At 41.1% G+C, this 17,689-nt stretch overlaps 1 protein-coding gene across 1 annotated transcript in view; it reads left to right on the top strand.

Moving 5' to 3' along the window:
- Positions 1-17,689, top strand: part of LOC146509222 (collagen alpha-6(VI) chain-like) — a 103,022-nt gene that overhangs the window by 146 nt on the left and 85,187 nt on the right. Inside the window, exons 2-9 of the mRNA XM_085175953.1 lie at positions 445-536; positions 1,196-1,249; positions 1,756-1,827; positions 13,642-13,668; positions 13,775-13,819; positions 14,126-14,179; positions 14,383-14,445; positions 16,812-16,877. Of these exons, the coding sequence (XP_085032079.1) occupies positions 465-536; positions 1,196-1,249; positions 1,756-1,827; positions 13,642-13,668; positions 13,775-13,819; positions 14,126-14,179; positions 14,383-14,445; positions 16,812-16,877 (453 nt within the window). The 5' untranslated portion in view covers positions 445-464. The remainder of the gene's footprint in view (positions 1-444; positions 537-1,195; positions 1,250-1,755; positions 1,828-13,641; positions 13,669-13,774; positions 13,820-14,125; positions 14,180-14,382; positions 14,446-16,811; positions 16,878-17,689) is intronic.

Raw genomic sequence — 17,689 nt, forward strand, 5'->3', positions numbered from 1 at the left:
GTGCGTTTCTACCTTTTCTAAATGACAAATAAAGCAAGTTTTAATCTTTAGTCTGAGTAAAAAGGAGCCACGTTCATGTTATTCATATAATGTAAAAGATGTGAGTGAATTTTACTCAGAACAACCAGTAAAGGAGTCATGAGGTGAGATAAGAGGACCCACGTGCAAAACATGGTAGGTTGAAAGAAGCAACGTAAGCAACAAAGAAATCAAAGGGACAATAATCCTCCCGTCAGACATTCAGGAGGCGCGAAGATTGTGATGTTTTTAGTTTTTCCTGCTGACATAATCGTTCCTCTTAAACGAGTTCATAGCGAGTAATATTTTGATGTGTCCTGATTCTCGGAAGATAAAACGTTCAGTAACCGACGTTTGCCTCTTAAAGATCTTCACAAAGATCGTGCATTGTTCATGTATGTCCTTCGTCCCCTCGTCTGACTGCAGAGCACCGTGATAGCCCGGGAATGCTGCGGAGTGATGTGCAAATGTTGGGGAGACAAAGGCCCCCGTGGTCCTCCAGGCCACGAGCGGTAAAGGTGAGTGTGAAACCCAACTTTACACCAGGAATGTTTTCAGTGAACATATCACACATTTCAAATGCAAAAATTCACCATTGCATGAAACTGAGCAGCAGGTCAGAGGTCTGGACTGCAGGCGGCTGGTGCAACAGATGCATTCTGCGCTTTAGCATCATCCCACTCAAACATGAAGGCCGCATCTGAAAAACACGTCTGCACGGAGCAGATGCTGCTCTGATACCTGTGTAGATACCTGTATATAGATTTCAGCACTGACGGAGCCTGTCCAGATGTGCCAGCTGCCAGCTCCACAGGGCGGATGCTCCCTCTCCCACAGACCCATCCACACAGTCCATGTGTGGATGGGTCTGACCTGAGATCAGTTTCCACTGTGCCTCAGTCCATTTTAAACGAGCTCCTCTCTGCACAATGGAGCTTTAACCTGTTCATGTGGACGGCAGCCGGAGCTGCTCTGGTGTCCATGACGCAATCACTTTTAATGTTGTGCTTCCCGATTGTCTAAATACATAAACTCTAATAACTAAAATATTATTTTAATATATCACATTACTGACCAGCTGCCACTTAATCTAATAAGTTGTGAAATGTGTCCTGAAGGCTTTTGCAGCCCTTTGCTTTCTGTCTGATGGTTCTGAGTGTGTTTGCTTTATAAACAGGGTGAGAAGGGAGAGCGGGGTCATCCGGGTTTCCCGGGAGAAGAAGGAGTCGGTGTAAGTGCTTCTTCTTCATCCCACCACGAGCTCTTCAGCTGTAAATGAGACACTCGCACAATGCACATTTTCAGATTGCCAGTGTAAAAATTTCCAGATTGTTTTATTTTATTCAGTTATTTGTACAAAATGTTCTCTGTTTTTGCACAGTCGAGCAGCAGGTCAGGACACGTTTCACTGCGTGTAACTATGCATGTGATAAATAAAGGATCTTGAATCTGGTTGAAAAAGCGTGAAACCTGAATTCATTACCATTAAAAAATTTTGCTTTTAATTATTTATTTTGAATTTTCTAGTTTGTAGTTTGTGTTCTTCTTGTTAAATTGCCAACTGCTTGCTCCTGTTTATGGGGGCTTCCTAAAAGCAGTTGACATTTATATTTTACTTAAATGCAAATGTATTTTTGAGATATTATTCATATAACCTGATAACTGAAAGATGGACCTACAGGACAAAGCAGACAGAGAGCTCGAACCAGGTGCACTGACTTTGCTTTTGTGTTGCAGGGCGAGCGAGGTCCTCCTGGACTTCCTGGACTTCAGGGCATCCGGGGCTGTCCTGGAAGCAGAGGACAAAAGGTACGTGTTAAGAGATATATTCTAAAACACTTCTTCAGTAGAGAGTCAGAGAAGAGAAACACACAGAATCACTTGCTGGCAAGGGCAGCTCTCAGAACTCACACTCAAGAGTGAGTCTCAGAGACTGGCCCTGAGGACTGCCCTCGTCTTTTATTTATACACTTCAGTGAGCGTTTGTTCCATACATTGAAATGTGGAGGTGTGTGTGTGTGTGTGTGTGGTCAGAGTGTGACCCCATAAATGAATCCAACAGTTCATCTAAACAAAAAGGCATTTAGACTAAAACAGATATAACTACGTTAATCCTACCGTAAAAAAATAAAACAAGGTACGACCTTTCCCATGCTCCTAGGATGTGGGGGTGAAAGCCAGAACACCCTGGAATGTTACAGACTTCCTAGGATGAGACATCCTTTCAATATGCCACCAACTATATACTTCTAAACACAAATGGTTACATGCAATATTCTACCATATACAAACTTATATCATTAAAAGATTATACTGACTACTAAGTACAATTTTCCATTGACATTCCCTCCTGTTGTCAGTATAAACTTTAAGTGAGATATCAGTATGTAACATCTTGTTGTACATTTTCTGTCACATCGTCATTAATCACACAAAGTCTTCATGTTCCAACAGGTCGGAGTCATTATCATCACTTGTCACGGCCATGTATGCAGCAACAGCGGAAAATATTATATAGTTAATCATGAGTTTTAGACATGGCAGTACACACAAAATAAGTCTTTTTAACACCTGTAACCAGGAGCCAGTGTAAAGCCAAGAAAACCAGTCACTTGTATCACTTACATAGTCCTGATTTTGGGCCTGCTGGATTTGTCTCAAAGGCGTGATGGGCATATGAGAGCAGACATAATAGTCTGTATTTGCCGATTCTGTCTTTGTCCTGTAAAGGTGAGCGTCGTAGTCAAGGTAGCCAGGAGGGTCCACCTTCCCATGGCTACGTACAGGTCCGTCACACCCTACTACTTGGTTACTCTAGAGTTGGCCAATGGCTGGAGGTTGAAGTGCGAGCAATTCCCTACGGGCGCCCAATCAGCACTTCCCCCTCGCCACTGAAGCAACCAAGTGAGGGTGAAACTTTCCTCTACTAGTTGATTTCTGTGGAGGAAGTGGAATCCTCTGGGACCTTAACCTTTTTGCAGTGGCTCTGATGTATCCAGGAGGGTCTCTTCGCTATTTTGCAGGTAGTTGGAGTGGTCAGAAGCACTTGAAATGGCCTCTATCAACCCCCATCACCTCACTTTAGGCCTTCGTCCTGCGATAGGAATACTTATGACTCTTCTACTATCCATCCTCTGCAGAAAAAACCCTCTGTGGAAAGGGTGCTGGGTCCAGTTATCTTACTGCTGTTATGATCCCAGCAGTCTTCAGAGTGTCATCGTATGCACAGTACAGTGACACAGCATTAGGTGATGTTCATAGGAAACTGCTGTCATCACCACCATAGCTTCTGGTTCCTGTGCTTTTAACAGAATCATGATGTCATCCTCGGACTCCCCCTGCACTGTCGATGGAGCTTGGCACGCTCCCCTCATCCTTCAGGTGCCCGTCTGTTGTCCACAATCTCCTCCGTTGGCCTCTGGAAATCCCCTTTGGCACAGTTCTCATTCCAACGCAGTTTTGTGGTCCTTGCTGTGGCTCCAAAGTCTGATCTCATGATGGGCCCCAACCAGCTCGACCTTTGACCTCAACCACTGCCTGGGCTGTCAGCTATGCCTGGAATGGTTCTTGTTTCTCACTGGGCCTCTGAAGATTTCTCAGGAGATGACTGCTGCACCTGTATTTCCTTGCTAGGAGGAAAAACTTCTATTTGGAGAGCATGTCAACAATCATCAAACCACATTCTTTAGTTCAGTGAACTTCACTTATAGGCCATCAAAGCCTCCTCTGAACATGGATGCACCACTTGCATAGGTTTGATACCCGTTGAATGAACTGTTAATCACACAAATCGCTGCAAAAATTATATAAAACATAATTTAATGTTAATTCATTGTTTCATGTTAATCCTGGACCCCTCCTCTTGACGCATGGACACTCCCATGAGTCAACTCATCAAAACCAGATTCCTGTCTTAAAGAAAAAGGTTAGCTAGATCACGTCCCAGGCAACATCAGGGCGTCTCCTCCTCTGGAGCAGCACCACCCCGGACCTATAACCCTGCAAAAAAGATGTTAGTGTGTTTTGCATATTTAGTTTGCTTAAAAACTGGCTCTGCCAGGAGCCTGCATACACACCATAATGGCCTGGAAAACAAGATCTGGAAGTGAAATCAAACTTCACACTTATAAACAATTATATCATAAGAGTAATAAAGCATTCAACATCAGCAAGACAAGTATCATGTGCAGTTTTTTTCAAATCAGTAAACTACAATTATTTCCATAATTTGCCTCAGACATGGATCATCCCATGTACTCAGTTAACATTAATGTAATCGGTGACTTCTCTTAAGCAAAGTCACTCAACTCATCAATCACTATGAGCTCAATAGTGGTCAGCTAATGAGCCCCATATTAAATTATTCCATAAAAACTGCATCTCCTATTTGTTTTTCTCATGTCACTTGTCTGCTTCTGCTGAATCCTCTACATGGACTCTTAGAAAAACAAACATTAGCAATACACATTGACCATCCCGGTGGTCAGACGCAGGTCGACAGGTTCCAGAGGTGCCATAAAAAGACCATAAAGTTAGCCATCCATAGCTGTGGAAAGAAGTGACACTAGTTTTCAACACAAGAAACACAGTATAACAGCATCACCAACTCATAACCTATAAACACAGTTTCTTCACACATAAACCCAGAAATCCTGTAGTAGAAAAACATTAACTAGTTGTCCTGGTATAAATCACATGATCAAGTCACATGAAGAACTGTAATGCTGTAGAGAAGAAAATGTAAATGTTAGCGCTGCGCGGGTGTATACACTCTTTCTCACAGTAATCTCTGTGAGCAACACAAACCCATGAATAACACACCCCTGGTAGATTCACAAACACAGAAAGTGGCATTTAAAAGTTAAATCGGTATGCAACCTCGGATGTTGCTGTCATCTTTCTGCTCCTGTAAAAAGAAACACACATAGATTCATCTGCACCTTTGTAAGGTGGGGGTTAACTTCGCACAGTCGTGTTACATCAGTAAAGTCTTGTCAGCTTTTGTCAGCTTTTACTAGTCAGTCAGTTTTATTTTCTCTCACTCATTTTTCATTCATTCAGGGGCGATCGTGGCTCAAGAGTTGGGAGTTCGCCTTGTAATTGGAAGGTTGCCAGTTCGAGCCCCGGCTTGGACAGTCTTGGTCGTTGTGTCCTTGGGCAAGACACTTCACCCGTTGCCTACTGGTGGTGGTCAGAGGGCCCGGTGGCGCCAGTGTCCGGCAGCCTCGCCTCTGTCAGTGCTCCCCAGGGTGGTTGTGGCTACAATGTAGCTGCCATCACCAGTGTGTGAATGGGTGTGTGAATGGATGTGTGAATGGGTGGATGACTGGATATGTAAAACGCTTTGGGGTCCTTAGGGACTAGTAAAGCGGCCATTTACCATTTTACCATTTACCATTCTTTCTTTCTTTGCTGATAGTGGAATCGATCGTCGCATTACGTTTCCACTCTCAGCAAAATGACGTCATTTCAAAAGAAAAAGAAGAACTTTAGATCGGATTACCTCGCTGAATCCTTTTTGGGCAGGGACTCTCATTTTCTAATTGTTTCAAATAAGTGGCTTTCTCCTGAGCCCATTTTAATGTGGAGAAACTCACTTGTAACAATTTTCTCGACGACGTGTCGTACAACGCTTTCTGTTCTAATCGTGCAGATCTGCTCAAACAGAGATTATCGAACAAAACTTTCAGTGCACTGTGAAAGTATCAAAATAAAAAGGCCTTGTTACGTCATGACACAAGCTCCTCATCTCAGGAGGGTAAATCATACCATTAGCATGGTTTATCATACCATCTTACTAATTGGCAGGCTCACCTTCACAACAAAAGAAAAATCATCAGCTAGATTCACTCCAAATCATCCATCAGCCACACAACACACAACATAAGCCTAATATGTTATTAGATATGAGTTTAATTCCCAGGTCTGTGCTTTTCACTCATTTAGGCCACAGATCTAGTTTATCCAGTTTTTCTTTTTTCCCGTCATCATAAACATGTGACATGTCATCAGCTATTTCACAAAAGATGTTTGTTCTTATGTATTCAGAGTTGTGTATCTGGGTGCAGGATTCACTCGCACATCAAAACAGGAAACTCAGTGTTTTAGAGTCTCCACTCTAACAAACTCCAACACATCCCATTCACTCGTGCTAGAATTCAGTCACCTTTCATCAATCTAAGAACGATCAACTAATTTGCATATCAGCTATTAACCCACTAAGATGACAGGACAACAGAAATGCATATTCAAAATGTTATCACAAAAGACAATTTCCTTTATACAGTAAATTACTTGTGCTGCATCAATCAAGCAGAAAGCATCTCCCAATTCACTATATTAACAACTAAATTTATTGTCTGATCACTGGTTGGTCAAACCGGAATCTTTTTTCCCACAAAAATTAAACTGTTGTCCTGCAACCTAGAGAGTCAATTTTTTGCATTGAGTAAATTCAGCATTTGATAACAAGTGTCTGTTAAATTCACACTATTTTAACACTGATGAAAGATAACAAGCTGATCTTCATTGCATGTGTGTTTGTGTTATTAGGCAGGTTTAATCAATGTCTGTGGAGCTGCATATCCAGCAGAACATGTTCTTAAAGCTACCTTTCCTACACATTTCTCTGCTATTATTTAATCATTTTGTAACTGATGTGCTATGAGTTCACTGATCTTTGCATCACTTCTCATCACACTAAGTGACTTGGACAAAATGGTAAACAGACTCACATGCTTAAGATGTTGTCTAATCTTCATGAGCTCTCTTGTGTTTGTGTTAGTAGGGTTAATGCATGTTCGGCTCGTGTGTGTGATTTTGTATGTTTCTTTTTGCAATGTTTCAGACTCCTTCACAATTTTCCCACTTAAGCAGTCAGTTTTCTTTTCCCCAGGTTTGCTAACCCAAATTTTGATTTCCCACTTTAAACACCAGCATTCTCACTTACTCTCACTGTTGTCCTCTCCCACTTCAACAGTCCAATAGCAGGCAGTTCTCTTTCAGCTTTGTCCTGTGTTTCACTGTCTCTTCTTGCCATTTTCTCCAAAGGTGGCAAATGTCAAACTCCAACAGTCTCCTCAGTTCTCCTCAAACGTTCTTTTCACATGCACAGTGAATTTGCAGCTTGTTGGGAACACAGTGCCATTCATCCAATCAGGCAGGATGATGGGTTTGCTCTTCTTCTCTGATGCTGTTTGTCCACACTCGCTGCTGCTTGCTGCGACTCTTTGCCCAGGACTTTGCTGCTGTCTCTTTATCTGCCATGTTATTGCTCTTTGGAGCTGCATTCCTTGTCTTCAGGGAGGAGTGAGAGCTCGCTTGTGAGTTTGAGAGACACATGGTGCTGTAAATACGTTAGCCAGAAACTTGGCCTGAACGTTTCCAATGATGTTAAACTATAACTTTCTTCGACCGCTGCATGTGGAAAATTGATTCAGGTCTGCTTTTCACCTGAAAGTGACAACTAAGACATTTTCATTATTATTATCACTGCTTAATCAACACATATCTCTCTCTGTTTTGTGAACAGTCCTTCTCTTTAAAGCAGAAAATGAGATTGTAGTTGTTCTTGGCTGATCAACACAAAACCTTTTTCCTATGATTATTTTTCATCTACAATGTAAGTTTTGTCTCTTTTTCACTCTTTTTTTTTTTCTTCTTTACAATAGCTGGTGACCTGCAGAATCACCGCTCTCACAATCAGAAGCAATTACTTTTACACAGCGCACAAAAACACTGTGACGTCAGACACATTCACACTCACTTTTTTCATCTGCGTAAATAAATCACATGGCTGATGATATGTGCCATGGTGATCCACTTGCACTTTCATATTCAATTCAGCTTCTCCATCATGTAGTTTTCAGCTGTTTTATACAGGGTTCAGCATATTAGTTGTTTTCACAGGTGTGCTCTATATCTCAACAATGGCTCATATTAGGATGACAGTTTTTCAAACAGGTCAAGTGCCTCTATACACATCATTAGTTTAAATATTTACCTATTTTACTTCATATGTCATTGTACTGAATTTGAGCAACCCTAAGCTTAATGCAGATTACTTTCAACAATTATCCACCTCACATCATAACTGACTGAGGTGCCTCTTCATATTAATATTATTTTATCATTAACACCAGTTTACAGGTTGTTATCCTTGCTATTATTAGTATGAATACATTAAAGATAAGTTGTAATTTAGCCTTTTGGTTATTTTACTTTATTCCTCTTGTATGAACTGCTATTCAGTCGGGTCTGTTTCCAACCCTTTTTAAACTACTTTAAACTACTTTGATCTCTAATTTTCACTTGGTGAGGGATTATTACGTTCTTCCTAGTCTGAACTGCTCTCTTCACCTGAGCTGCTATCCTATTCTGAGTTACTGTCTTCTTTGTTTCTTACAGTCACATACAAAATGTCCCTCTTTTCCACACCTCCAGCATGTAGTGCTAAAGCCACTGTTTGGTGTGTGTGTGTGTAGCTCTGCCTCTACCTCTTGCTCTTCCACTATGCATTCCTTTCCCTTTCTTTTGGATTTGTCCTGCTCTGGCTTGTTGTTTTTCTAAACATTTCTCATCAGGTGTTAATTTCGCTTGTTTATTCTCCATTTTCAAAGATTTTGCTGGGCCGTCGCTGGCACACTTGACTTCAGAGTGGTTTACTGATACGGCCTTGGACTTCACCCTAACGGTGAAGCGGTATCAGTTTTATGAGATGAAACTCAACCGTTCTCCTTTGTCACCAGTACTTGAGCCTCAGCAAAGAAAACAAAAATGGAAGTAGTTCAGCAGCGTATTGTGCTGTAAAATCAACTTACTTCCAGACACACACACATATAGACATTTGCGCGCTAATTTGTCACGAGGTAATTTCAGCTACCTCTAAAACCTAAGTCTAATTCAGCTCCTTTCGGCGAACCCAACCTATTTTATCTTGTTACGAAGTATTTACGGCTACTTCTAAAACCTAAATTTAATTCAGTTCCTTTCGGCGAACCCAACCTATTTTATCTTCTCACGAAGTATTTACGGCTACTTCTAAAACCTAAATTTAATTCAGTTCCTTTCGGCGAACCCAACCTATTTTAATTTTTTACGAAGTGATTACGGCTACTTCTAAAACCTAAATTTAATTCAGTTCCTTTCGGCGAATCCTAACCTATTTTAATTTTTTACGAAGTATTTACGGCTACTTCTAAAACCTAAATTTAATTCAGTTCCTTTCGGCGAACCCAACCTATTTTATCACGTGACTTTAAACCTTTGCGGCCGTTTTACATACCAAAATAGTGTTTCTCACCCTCTGACGTCTCACTGGTGGTTTGGATCATCAGAACTGTTGATCAACAAATTGATTTACTCTGCCTTACAGAAACCTGGTTGCAGCAGGATGATTATGTTAGTTTAAATGAATCAACACCCCCGAGTCATTCTAACTACCAGAAATCTCGAAGCACAGGTCGAGGGGGCGGTGTGGCAGCAATTTTTCACACCAGTCTATTAATTAATGAAAGACCAAGACAGACTTTTAATTCATTTGAAAGCCTGATGCTTAACATTGTCCACCCCAGCTGTGAAACTCAGAAACCAGTCTTACTTGTTATCATCTATCGTCCACCTGGGCCTTACACAGAGTTTCTGTCTGATTTCTCAGACTTTATATCTGATTTAGTTCTGAGCTCAGATAAAATAATTATTGTGGGTGATTTTAACATCCATGTTGATGCTAAAAATGACAGCCTCAACATGGCATTTAATCTGTTGTTAGACTCAATTGGTTTCTCTCAAAATGTAAAAGAACCCACCCACCACTTTAATCACACTCTAGATCTTGTTTTAACATATGGCATAGAAACTGAACATTTAACAGTGTTTCCTGAAAACCCTCTCCTGTCTGATCATTTCTTGATAACATTTACATTTACAATAATTGATCACGCAGCAGTGGAGAGTGGACTTTATCAAAGTAGATGTCTTTCTGAAAGCGCTGTAACTAAGTTTAAGAATATAATCCAGCCACTGTTATCATCGTCAATGCCCTGTACCAACACAGAGCAGAGCAGCTATCTGAACGCTACCCCAACAGAGGTCGATTATCTTGTTAATAATTTCACCTCCTCACTACGTACGACTCTGGATACTGTAGCTCCTGTGAAAACTAAGGTCTCTAATCAGAAGTACCTGACCCCGTGGTATAATTCTCAAACACGTACCCTAAAGCAGATGACTCGTAATCTGGAAAGGAAATGGCGTGTCACAAATTTAGAGGATCATCATTTAGCCTGGAGAAATAGTCTGTTGCTTTATAAGAAAGCCCTCCGCAAAGCCAGAACAGCTTACTACTCATCACTGATTGAAGAAAATAAGAACAACCCCAGGTTTCTCTTCAGCACTGTAGCCAGGCTGACAAAAAGTCAGAGCTCTTATGAGCCAACCATCCCTTTAACGTTAACTAGTGATGACTTCATGAACTTCTTCACAAATAAAATTTTTATCATTGGAGAAAAAATTACCAATAATCATCCCACAGATGTAATATTATCTACAGCTACTCTTAGTACCATTGATGTTAAGTTAGACTCTTTTTCTCCAATCGATCTTTCTGAGTTAACTTCAATAATTACTTCCTCCAAACCATCAACGTGTCTTTTAGACCCCATTCCTACAAAACTGCTCAAAAAAGTCCTGCCATTGATTAATGCTTCGATCTTAAATTTGATCAACCTATCTCTAATAATCGGCTATGTACCACAGGCCTTCAAGGTGGCTGCAGTTAAACCTTTACTCAAAAAGCCATCTCTAGACCCAGCAGTCTTAGCTAATTATAGGCCAATCTCCAACCTTCCTTTCATATCAAAAATCCTTGAAAGAGTAGTTGTCAAACAGCTAACAGATCATCTGCAGAGGAATGGTTTATTTGAAGAGTTTCAGTCAGGTTTCAGAGCTCATCACAGCACAGAAAACAGCTTTAGTGAAGGTTACAAATGATCTTCTATGGCCTCTGACAGTGGACTCATCTCTGTGCTTGTCCTTCTTGACCTTAGTGCAGCATTCGATACTGTTGACCATAATATCCTATTAGAGCGATTAGAACATGCTGTAGGTATTACAGGTATTGCACTGCAGTGGTTTGTATCATATCTATCTAATAGACTCCAATTTGTACATGTAAATGGAGAGTCCTCTTCACACACTGAGGTTAATTATGGAGTTCCACAGGTTCAGTGCTAGGACCAATTCTGTTTACATTATACATGCTTCCCCTAGGCAGCATCATTAGAAGACATAGCATACATTTTCACTGCTATGCAGATGACACCCAGCTCTATCTGTCCATGAAGCCAGATAACACACACCAATTAGTTAAACTGCAGGAATGTCTTAAAGACATAAAGACTTGGATGGCCACTACTTTCTGCTTCTTAACTCAGATAAAACTGAGGTCATTGTACTCGGCGCTGAAAAGCTTAGAAATATGGTATCTAACCAGATTCTTACTCTGGATGGCATTACCTTGGCCTCCAGTAACACTGTGAGGAACCTTGGAGTCATTTTTGACCAGGATCTGTCCTTCAACGCACATATTAAACAAATATGTAAGACTGCGTTCTTTCCATTTGCGCAACATCTCTAAAATTGGAAAATATCCTGTCTCAGAGTGACGCTGAAAAACTAGTTCATGCATTTATTACTTCCAGGCTGGACTACTGCAATTCATTATTATCAGGATGTCCAAAAAACTCACTGAAAAGCCTTCAGTTAATCCAAAATGCTGACAGCAAGAGTACTGACAGGGACTAGAAAGAGAGAGCATATTTCTCCTGTTTTGGCTTCCCTTCATTGGCTTCCTGTTAAATCCAGAATTGAATTCAAAATCCTGCTCCTCACATACAAGGTCTTAAATAATCAGGCCCCATCTTATCTAATGACCTTGTAGTACCATATCACCCTATTAGAGCACTTCGCTCTCCACTCTGCAGGCCTACTTGTTGTTCCTAGAGTATTTAAAGTAGAATGGAGGGAGAGCCTTCAGTTTTCAGGCCCCTCTTCTGTGGAACCAGCTTCCAGTTTGGATTCGGGAGACAGACACTATCTCTACTTTTAAGATTAGGCTTAAAACTTTCCTTTTTGCTAAAGCATATAGTTAGGGCTGGACCAGGTGACCCTGAATCCTCCCTTAGTTATGCTGCAATAGACGTAGGCTGCCAGGGGATTCCCATGATGCATTGAGTTTTTCCTTTCCAGTCACCTTTCTCACTCACTATGTGTTAATAGACCTCTCTGTATTGAATCATACCTGTTATTAATCTCTGTCTCTCTTCCACAGCATGTCTTTTATCCTGTCTTCCTTCTCTCACCCCAACCGGTCGCAGCAGATGGCCGCCCCTCCCTGTGCCTGGTTCTGCCGGAGGTTTCTTCCTGTTAAAAGGGAGTTTTTCCTTCCCACTGTCGCCAAAGTGCTTGCTCATAGGGGGTCATATGATTGTTGGGCTTTTCTCTGTATCTATGAAGCGCCTTGAGGCGACATTTGTTGTGATTTGGCGCTATATAAATAAATTGAATTGAATTGAATTGAATCCCAGCACCGTGGACCAGGCTACCGGCCCAGACCCGAATTCACGTCCTGGGGCTCTCTCCTCGTCTAAGAGGCTGTGCACAGGCTTCGGTGCTGGCTCCCACGGCGTCAGGAATCAGTGCTGGATCCTGGAACAGAGTCACAGATAACAGTTCTGATATTTTCTAATCCGGCTCGAAGGACCAAATAATGTTAAGAGATATATTCTAAAACACTTCTTCAGTAGAGAGTCAGAGAAGAGAAACACACAGAATTACTTGCTAGCAAGGGCAGCTCTCAGAACTCACACTCAAGAGTGAGTCTCAGAGACTGGCCCCGAGGACTGCCCTCGTCTTTTATTTATACACTTCAGTGAGCGTTGGTTCCATACATTGAAATGTGGAGGTGTGTGTGTGTGGTCAGAGTGTGACCCCATAAATGACTTCCCTAAACTGCTGGTCTGGAAAGTCCAACAGTTCATCTAAACAAAAAGGCACTTAGACTAAAACAGATATAACTACGTTAATCCTACCGTAAAAAAATAAAACAAGGTACGACCTTTCCCATGCTCCTAGGATGTGGGGGTGAAAGCCAGAACACCCTGGAATGTTACAGACTTCCTAGGATGAGACATCCTTTCAATATGTCACCCACTATATACTTCTAAACACAAATGGTTACATGCAATATTCTACCATATACAAACTTATAAAGTTTGTAAGTTATAAATTAAAAGATTATACTGACTACTAAGTACAATTTTCCATTGACAGTACGCGATGTGTCGTACCTCTGAGAGGAGCACTGCTGAAGATCATTAATCGATCACGTGGAGAAAATGACGCTGCAGTTGAACAGACGAGTTCATGGAGATGTTTTTCATGTCAGACTGTGTGACGACTGATTTTTAGTATTAACTTTTGTTCTTATCATGAAAAACAAGTTTGTTTATAGTTTGTTATAAATATATCACACAAATATTAAATATATCAGACGTTGGACGTTCAGAGTCGGGCTGAAAAAGTCAAGCATGCTTTAACCATTAAATCTGCTGTTTGTATCTGCAGGGCTCCCGAGGCCTCTCAGGCAACAAGGTGAGTGACCGAGGTCTGCTGACACTGCTGCATTTACTGGAGAAGCGACAGTTTGTCATAGATTGAGCAGTGAGACGTAACAGCTGATTCTGCTCCAACGCTGCAGGGGGACGACGGCGAGGATGGACTGAACGCCATCGATGGAGAGCAGGTATGAACATCTGTGACTGAGGCCTTCTGCTCAGTGACGCGTTGCTAACGGCGTCACTTTCTCACTAACCAGTAATCTAACTAATAATGACTTCTATTGTTACAACAAGAAAATTACTAGACATGCTGACACCTGCTGATGATCAGTGAATTGGTCATCACCTGGCTCCTGCTGTTCGATATATTTAACATTTACACATGCTGTATTATCCTAGTGATTTACAAATCATGGTAGGAGAGTATAATGGTTTATGTCACGTGACTGTGGAAGAGAAGAGATGACGCGTTCTTCTGGTTTTGTTTGCAGGGAGAGACAGGACTCGGTGGACTGAAAGCAGACCGAGGACCGCCGGGAAACCCAGTAAACAAAAACCACTCAGTTTCTTCGCGCTGCATCAGCTCTGATCGTTGTTACCTAATGAAAAGATTGATCCATTTTACTGTTATTGTTTCTGTTTTCGTTTTTTTAAATGTGTTTTGACTTCAGCTCGTAAAATGAAGCTGTGAGCTGTTGACCTCTGACCTCTGGGTAGGTTGATTGACAGGCTGAAATATCATCTTTAGGGCATCCCGGGGACAGGAGGCCGAGAAGGGGCTGAAAGGACAGAGGGACTGAGAGGAGACCCGGTGAGTTTCGGTGCTTTCGTTTCAGAAAGGTCGGCAGTCACATGGACTTTTTTTCCTAATTATTTAAAATGTGGGAGGAGGAGGGGGACGAGGAAGAGGAGGAGGCAGGTCAAGTTCAGGTCAATTAGACTGCTAAAGGAAAATAAACCTTTCATATTTCAGGTTTTTTGTTTTTACAAAGAAAACCTGTTTCCAATGCCTGAATATGAAAATGTCCTGAAATAATGACTCTTTAGTTTCTGCACATATTTTTATGATACAAGATTATGGTGAAGATATTTGATCGTTTAGTTTGTCTGTGCCCGTCTGATCTTTCTAACAAATACAAACTAGAAAGTGCATTTTCTGAAGAAACTGCAGTGTGAATGTTTGAATCTGAATGTATGCACTGAAATGAATTAATTGCTGAATTTTAAGTTAAAAAGTTTGAATTAAATAAAAAACAAAACAAAAAACAGAATTAACCTGAAAACAAAAGTGCAGAACTTATGATAGCTGATGTTACACAGAAAAAGTTGGAAAATAGCTGAAGATGTTTTAAATGTAAATTACTCTCTCCATTGAAATACATGGGAAATTTTTGATGAAAAAAGTTGAATAAAATTAAAATATAAATGTTAAAATGAGAAAATAGAAGCAGTCATGTCCAAAAGAAGAGGAATCTAACGGTGTTTGAATAGTTTTTCGAAGTTGAACGGTTTTGAAGGAGTAGGACTTCAAAAACGTACGGAATATATAATAACAATAAAATAGAAGAATAAAGATTAGAAGAACAATACTGTGAATTGCTTTTCAAGCATTCACACTAACTAGAAAGTGATTTTCTGAAGAAACTGCAGTGTGAATGCTTGAATCTGAATGTATGCACTGAAATGAATTAATTACTGAATATTAAGCTAAAAATGTTGAATGAGCTGGAAAATACAGAGTTTTTAACCTGAAAACCAAAGTGCTGAACTGTTAAAAGCTGACATTTACACAGAAGAAGTTGGAAAATAGCTGAAAATGTTTTAAATGTAAATTAGAAAAACCTAAGTGATGAGAAAATAAAATTTAGAGTAAGAAAACATCTGAATGAATATTAAAAGTTCATATTCTTTGAATCACCGAATGACAAAAATGTGATCCCTCCACTTGGATCCACACAGTTTTAAAGGTTTACATCTCTGAGCTTTGAAAGACACAGTGTTGGAAAGAGAAGAACGATGGCTACGTTTTGAGGGTAAAATGATGGCTGGAGAGCAAACACTGTGGACACAGCAGCAGTTGAAAGAGAAGTGTTTAAGATGAATCTTGGCAGAGTGAGAGAGAGCTCGTTAAGCAGGCAGGTGTGAGCCTGGTTGCTATAGTGACTGCACCCAATGGCTTCATACACACGCACACAGACATGTGCCTCACTTCTGCTGCTTAAAATGAACAGAAACATCAGCCCGAAACAAATCGTTCCCAAATGAAAAGTTCAGGTCGTATTGACAAAATTCTTTCACCGTGAGCGACAGCAATGTCTAGTCTACTGAATTCTCAGTTTTTATTCCTGTGGAGTTTATTATATGGACGTGGTGACAGTGTAAAGACAGCCTGTACTTCTGGTTTTCAAACGAACTTTCTGAGCCATTTTAACATTAGAGTCTATGGAAGAGTTGGAAGGAGGAGGCTGTGCATTGGTGACATTTATGAAAGAACCATAACACCTATTACAATAGTAAACACATTGGATGAAAGAGGACAGCGATGGCTACGTTTTGAGGGTAAAATCATACTTGTAGAGCAAACGCTGCGGACACAGCAGCAGCTTTAAGAAAAGATTTTAAGATTAATTCCCCCCCTCCTCTCACTCTAGCAGTTGAGCTGTCTCACTCTAGCGCCAACTTTCCATCCCATACACACCCATTATAAACTCTGAACGGCTGAAAAAAAGGATGCAAGCATTCGACACTAATAAAGATTAGAAGAACAATACTGTGAATGCTTTTCAAGCATTCACACTAATAAAATAGAAGAATAAAGATTAGAAGAACAATACTGTGAATGCTTTTACAAGCATTCACACTAATAAGCTGGGATCGAGTGCTTTTCCAGTCTGATGTGATCACACACTACATTCACTCATGAAACACTTTATTTACAACAATAATTCACAAACGTCGTGCTGCCATAAAAACCCCACCCATCACTTCTTTTGTCAGAACTCTGCATGTCGATGTTTTCTGAGGATGTTTTTGTGTGTTTAAACTTTTAAATGTCACTAATGTCAGTTAAAACTGTAAATCGGCTCTTACTTCTGTCGGAAAACCCAACAGCTGATCGCAGCTGAGAAACAGCTGGAAGCTCCACTTCAAGAATCGACCACTGTTTTTGTCTGACAGGGCACCCCGGGTGTCGACAACAACAGACCAGGACCCAAAGGAGACCCCGGCAGCCCAGGGAGACCAGTAAGACACGTCCACATCTTTATGTAAAAGCTGAACGTTAGCCGCCATGATGCCACTAGTTTATCGTAAATTATCTACAGAGACTAAAGCGGATTTTCTTATCAGGCTGTAAACGTTTTTTGAATGCTCAAAAGCACTTTGTACAACATGCCTCATTCACCCATTCACACAAGCACTTTTTCACTCTCTAACATTCACCCTGTGACGATGCATTCAGGGAGCAGCTCGGGTAGTATGTTGCCCAAACCTCCAGTTAGTAGATGACCTGATCTACCTCCTGATCTACAGCCAACACCAGTGGTCTATGGAGCTGACTCACTGCTGCCTCTTCTGGGCATCAGAGGAACTGTGCGTTTCTGATACTAAAGTATTTGTTGGGTTTCAGGGGATGCAGAACCTGTTGTTCACTGAGAATAGGTTTACAGTCTGTCCCAGAGAGGACACCACACTCATACTCACACCTTCAGAATCACAAGTGTAACCTAACGAGCATGCCTTTGGACTGTGGAAGTGAGCTGGAGGACACGGGGAGAGCATGTGACACCCTGTCACTTTCTTTTCAGAAGAGAGGATGCCATTGGATCAGACAGTCTCAGTTCTGTTCGTAGCTGACAGGAGTGCGTGGTCTTCTGCTGCAGGACCCATCTGCTTCAAGTTTAATGTGTTGTGGATTTAGAGACGTTCTCCTCTGACCTCTGACATCAGTGAGGTCGTTTCTCTCAGAGATCTGCTGTTAACACTGCATGTTGTGCTTTCAGAGCTTCCTCTGTAAATGATTGTGTGCAAAGTCCCGACAGATCAGCAGAATAGTC

Source organism: Neolamprologus multifasciatus, chromosome 11 (assembly GCF_963576455.1).
Source record: "Neolamprologus multifasciatus chromosome 11, fNeoMul1.2, whole genome shotgun sequence".
NCBI classification, from domain to species: Eukaryota; Metazoa; Chordata; class Actinopteri; order Cichliformes; family Cichlidae; genus Neolamprologus; species Neolamprologus multifasciatus.